We start from the raw sequence: 5,621 nt of genomic DNA, 5'->3' as shown, positions 1-5,621 counted from the left end.
AAAGACTTACAGTATCCTGGAGGTCAGGCTAAGGTCATGTTAAGGTTGCTTTTGGCCTCTAGTGAAGTATTAACAATGAGGAAGTTGAGTTCCAGGAAGAAGGATACCCTGCCTGTCTTAAGTACTTGTCAATGGGCTGCAAAAGAAATTTAATGTTTTCTGTATTTTGTCTTTTGTTCTCTACATCATCCTGGACTATAAATTCTTTTTTTTTTTAAGATTTTATTTATTTGACAGGCAGAGATCACAAGTAGGCAGAGAGGGAGGCAAGCAGGTTCCCCGCTGAGCAGAGAACAGGATGCTGGGCTGGGATCAAGATCTGAGCCTAAGGCAGAAGCTTTAACCCACTGAGCTACCCAGGCCCCCATAGACTATAAATTCTTAAAAAACCGCAACAACCTTTTGGGGTTCCTCCCTAGGCTTAGGAAATTCTTTAACTTATAATCCTTAGTTCAGCCTTTGACCAAGAGCTGAAGTACACCTGAGTGGGTCTGTCTGCCACCTCAGGGAGTTTTATTTTACTTTGTTTTATTATGATATATTGTTAAGATCTTATTTTTAAGTAATCTCTATACCCCACATGGGGCTCAAACTCACAACCTCAGGATCAAGAGTCCACATCTTGTCAGGGAGGTGTCCCTCAGGGAGTTTTTTAAACCGTAACAGTGTATTAGTCTCTTCAGAGTGGAAAGGCAGTTCACACAGAGAATTAGTGAAAAGAGAATACTCGGGTGAAAAAGGAAGGGGGAGAGGTCATGTCAATCCCATAGTCTTCTGATTTTGGTCCCTCTTGTGACTTTAATTTTTCATGAGCCTTTTGTAACAAGTCTTTTAAAGAAGCTATTTTGGAATCTTGAAGGCTTTTGTTAGCTTCTGTATATCAATTAAAGGAGGCATCACATTCTGTTCAACTTGGGATCTCTTGCTCTCAAGTGAATTTCTTTTTTTCTTTTTTTTTTTTTTTTTAAACTCAAAAAACATTTTTTTTTTTTTTCATTTAAAAAAGTATTTAGAACACATAAAACAAGGCAACATTTATTCTTTCTTCTCGTCTTCTGGGGCAGGGTCTGTTGGCGGCTCCTCCACCGCGGCGCTGTTGCTCTCCGAGCCAGTGTTACTATCACTGGTCCCTTCCTCAGCCATACTGTCCACCCCCTCCTGCCCGCTCTTCTTGTCCTCAGGAGTAGATGTGCCTTCTTCACCATTCTGTTGGCTTTCCGTCGCTTCTTCAAGGTGTGTCTCCTCTGTCTCCGTCGGGATGCTCTCGTCGTCCTTCTTCTCTTGGGTCTTACTCGCAGCCTGCTCCTCCTCAGCAACCATGCTGCTCTGACTGCGTTCAGCTTGTTCTGCTGCCTCTTTCTCTCTTTCCTCCTGCCTTTTTCGAGCCTGCTCCTCTGCCTGTGCAATTTCAGCAGCAATTTTTTCCATATCCACTTCTACATTTAAACCGCACAACCTTTTAAGTTCATTGTTAAATGAATCTGTGCTTTCCAGGAATTTCCTCTTCTTTTCCTGGTGTCGCTCCTCTATTTGAAGAAGTTCAGCTTCTAGCTTTTGCTGATGAACCATTAAGGACTGGACCTGTCGTTTGAGGACCTGCATTCTAGCTGTTGTGACAACTGACCGAACATCCGGCACCACACTCTCACTGAGGATTTCACTGATGAGGCGGTGGTTTCTCTGGAAACGGGCGGTGGCTGTATGCTTCATTGCAAAGCCATCATCATAATCGTCTGGATCTTCAGCAGGCTGGATGCTCATGTACGGCTCTCCTTTCTCCATGCAAGACTGTCTCTGTCGACTTTCTTCCTCTAAAGCAGCTTCTGCACGACTTTTTGCATTTATGTAAGCAAGGTATGCGGGGGAATTATGATAGGCCTTCATAGATTCATTGCACTCTATCTTTTCTGCTTCGTATTCGTTTAAATATTCTTGTTTTTCTTCATCAGTGAGATCTCGCCACATGCCACCAATAATCTTGCCAATCTCCCACAACTTTAGGTCAGGGTTGGAAGCTTTAACTTGGTCCCAGACCTTTCTGCTGTACCTCATGTAGGGCATCAGCGGCTTATCTGGTGGCTTTGGGGGTTTTGGAATCGTAATACCAGAGGATGCCGTGACCCGGCTGTTGGTGCCCGGGTTCCCTCCCAGCCTGTAGTTGTTGTAGGCGAGATGACTGTATGGATTGTATCCCACAAACCCTGGTGTGCTGGGCATTTGTGTTGCAGGAGCTGGGGTGGGAGGTGGGGCATAAGATGGTCTTTTTGACATTTTGGAAGATTAAGTTCTCAGTTCCTTAAGAATGAATCTGAGACACCGCGGGCAGAAAAAGCCTCAAGTGAATTTCTTAAATAGGTGATCCTGTCTCATTGGAATGCTACCCATAATGGCCAGTGTAACTCTAGGTTGTTTTTAGTAAAAATTTGCCATCTTGCTAGATATCTACAACTTCTGGCCCCACGGTTCTTATACATTAAAAAAAAAAAAAAAAAAAAAAGGCAGGTTGTCAGAAGGTGGTATGATCAAACCTTCGGATGTAAAGTATCTCATTTCTTTAGGTAGTCAGCCTATGGGTTTCTCAGAGCCAAACAAATACCTCAGCTCTCTGGCTTCCAAAATTCCCTTTTGGCAACTGTCTACCTCTTGAGCATATCCTCTGAGGATATGCAACTGCAGATACCAGCAATAACCAATGAACCAGGGACTGGGGACTGGGGATGGGAATGAACAAGCAAGCCTCAAAGAACAGGGAATATGGACTAATTTCCTCCCAAAAGGAAAACTACAGCCACCAACAACAGTTCCCTAGGTGGAAGCCAGGGAAGCATCCCAAACAAATGGAGAACCGTAGACTAAAGCATCAGTAGCTCTCAGCATGGATCCAGGGGCAAAACCAAGGCATTGGGAGGCATCATTAGGCTACACTTGACATGACAATGTTAGGAGAAGGATCATCTGCTCGGGTACCATAGTATCATCAGCCTCGATCACTGGAGAGATTCTTCAGACCATAGTGTGGACAGTGGATTTAAAAAAGTTGAAACCAAAGATAGGAAAGATATGGAAGAGAGAGAAAGTACTTAGAATGGCATTGCTTCCCCTCAGGGGGAACAAAATGAGGAATTAAGGAAGTAAAATAGAAAATGAAATAAAAATAATTCAAGATTCACTTCAGAGGTGGAATTGACAGGCCCTGGTGAGTAATTAGGTGGAAGATAGAAAAAAAAAACAAGTATTACTATTATAGTAAAAAAAATCCCCCTATGCAAATACCACACTGTGATTCTCTCAATAAATTTATTTCCTTGTATATCAGCAAGGAAGCCTCTGTGCAGATAACCAGACCCAGTTCTTGAACCAAATATCTATTTCTCTTGCAAATTCAACTGGCATTCTGTTTCATTATCAAGGTCTTATACTTTGTGGAATGTTTTACAGCCCAGTATTACTTAAACAAGTCTGTGTAAATGGATAGCACTGATTTATTAGACTGTGACCATTGCTCCAACTTTCTGGCCTCTTTTGAGACCCTGGCCTGGAGCTAACACCTGACATCTCTTTGACATCACTTCTTAAATAAAATGGAAATTGAATAATGAACATGGAGATACATTTGTGAACTTTTATTCTGTCTGTGAGGTCAGTTGGTATCTATCACTTAGAAAAGAGTTGGAACATATTATTAGCTCCATGGATCCTCTCAGAGTTTATGCTGGTGTCCCAATCACTGTGTATTTAACTTAAGAATTTGGAGAGGACTGGAATATTTGTTTTTGTTCCAAAGATGTCTCAGAACAAGAGGAGCAGTGAATCTAAACATGACAAGCCATTAATTTATGTGATTAATTCTTTATGGTGCCTGACATAAGCTAGACATGATTACTACTACTAAAACTATCATTAGTACGATGAATAATGAAAAAAACCATATAAATATAATAATGATCGGATTATACTTCATTTAAATTGTCTTAGTGTTAAGACATATATCAATCCCATAAAGTTATCTCTATGCTTTAAAGACTCATGGAAATCCTTGAATTATCTTTTGCCAAAACCAAGATTTATCAGCATCATCTAAAAATCCTAAATCCCCTCAAATATTTAAGATTCATAAGCAAGTTACAGCTCCTTACAGAAATTAAGATCCAGGGGTGCCTGGGTGCTCAATAGATTAAGCCTCTGCCTTCGGCTCAGGTCATGATCCCAGGGTCCTGGGATCGAGTCCCGCATCAGACTCTCTGCTCAGCAGGGAGCCTGCTTCCCCCTCTCTCTGTCTGCTGCTCTGCCTACTTGTGATCTCTCTCTCTGTCAAATAAATAAATACAATTAAAAAAAAAGAAAAAAGAAAAAAGAAAAGAAAGATCCATAGCCTGGCTTCATATGCTGAACAGACACAAATATCCTTCTAGAGGGCTTGTCTCATCATTCCAAAGACTGAATTTTTTTCCTCCTACATTTCTGGTTTTTGTCTTCACTTGAGAGATGTACTAAATATATATTATAATGTACTACTTCATTCAACAGATTTACTTTATGCCTGACAATATTTGTGGTACCCCGGACATGGTAGCTTTCCTCATGGAATTTATAATGTAGTGGAGGACAGAGACAATATACAGGAGAATGAATAAGAAAATTATCTGGACTGATATAACTTATGAAAGTGGCAAAACAGCGTATGTGATGGAGTGTGACAAATACAGATGCTAGATGCATAGACCAACTGCTCCATGAAGTACCTCCCTTTCCTTCTTTATAAACAGATCAAACTCATATAAGATTACTTCAGTGTTTAAACAACTAACTATCAAACATCTACTCTATTTCCCTATTGTAGGCAATGAGGATAGAGAAGTCAACCAGAGAAGGCCCTTCCCAGTATGGAACTTAGATTCTAGTAGACTCAGCATTTCTTGTCAAAGGTTTCATCAATACTTGTGGTCAATGTGTCCAAAGTTCTTCCCAAATAATGTGGTGCTTATTGTCAGACCAATCAAGCTACACAAAAAATGTCGAGGTGACAGTCCTCAGAACAATTAATGTGCCAAGATGAATCTTAAATTAATTTAAATATAAAAATCAGTAGAATACTTATGTTGAACATATCTGCTTTGTAAGCGGTATGTTTGTACACGGGCTGTGGCTTCTTACTATTAAAAGCACAAAATGAGATCACAGGAAAAATTTTCTTCCAAATAAGTTAGCATAGAGTAGATTATCATTTGGAAAATGATTTAATTAGAGGGGAAAAGTTGAACCAAAGGTTACTAAAGTCATCAGGCTGTTACCTTTCTGAATATCAGGTTTTTAAACATAGAGCTCTACATACAAGAAAAGGCATCATAAACATAAAAATAAAGCAGCCTTCTAATACTTGAACAAATAGCTATTCAAATTTAGGGGGATGGTTTAAAGAAGCATCACAGAAGCACCTTTCCTGAGAAATATGTTGTTGCTATGTTGAAAATAGGAACTTAATCATCTTTTTTCAATAAGAAATGACAGTTCGACACACGACACCCTATACTTGTCACTTTGCTGAGACCCTACTATGTGCAGCACACTGAATTACTGAGGAACATGAAGACACAGAACACAGTATCTGCCAAAATTTCTAA

The 5,621-nt window shown here is 40.2% G+C and overlaps 1 protein-coding gene across 1 annotated transcript; it reads right to left on the bottom strand.

Moving 5' to 3' along the window:
* Positions 1 to 1,035: 1,035 nt before the first annotated feature.
* LOC123388486 (SWI/SNF-related matrix-associated actin-dependent regulator of chromatin subfamily E member 1-like) lies at positions 1,036 to 2,328 on the bottom strand. The gene has a single exon (XM_045068163.1). It carries the CDS (start codon positions 2,269 to 2,271, stop codon positions 1,036 to 1,038), a length of 1,236 nt encoding a protein of 411 aa, XP_044924098.1. The 5' UTR covers positions 2,272 to 2,328.
* Positions 2,329 to 5,621: the final 3,293 nt, after the last annotated feature.

The sequence above is a fragment of the Mustela putorius genome, unplaced genomic scaffold (assembly GCF_011764305.1).
Source record: "Mustela putorius furo isolate JIRA1106 unplaced genomic scaffold, ASM1176430v1.1 tig00003899_pilon_pilon_pilon, whole genome shotgun sequence".
Taxonomy (NCBI): Eukaryota; Metazoa; Chordata; class Mammalia; order Carnivora; family Mustelidae; genus Mustela; species Mustela putorius.
Note: the sequence above shows the minus strand (reverse complement) of the source record. Positions and strands in the feature narration are given on the sequence as shown.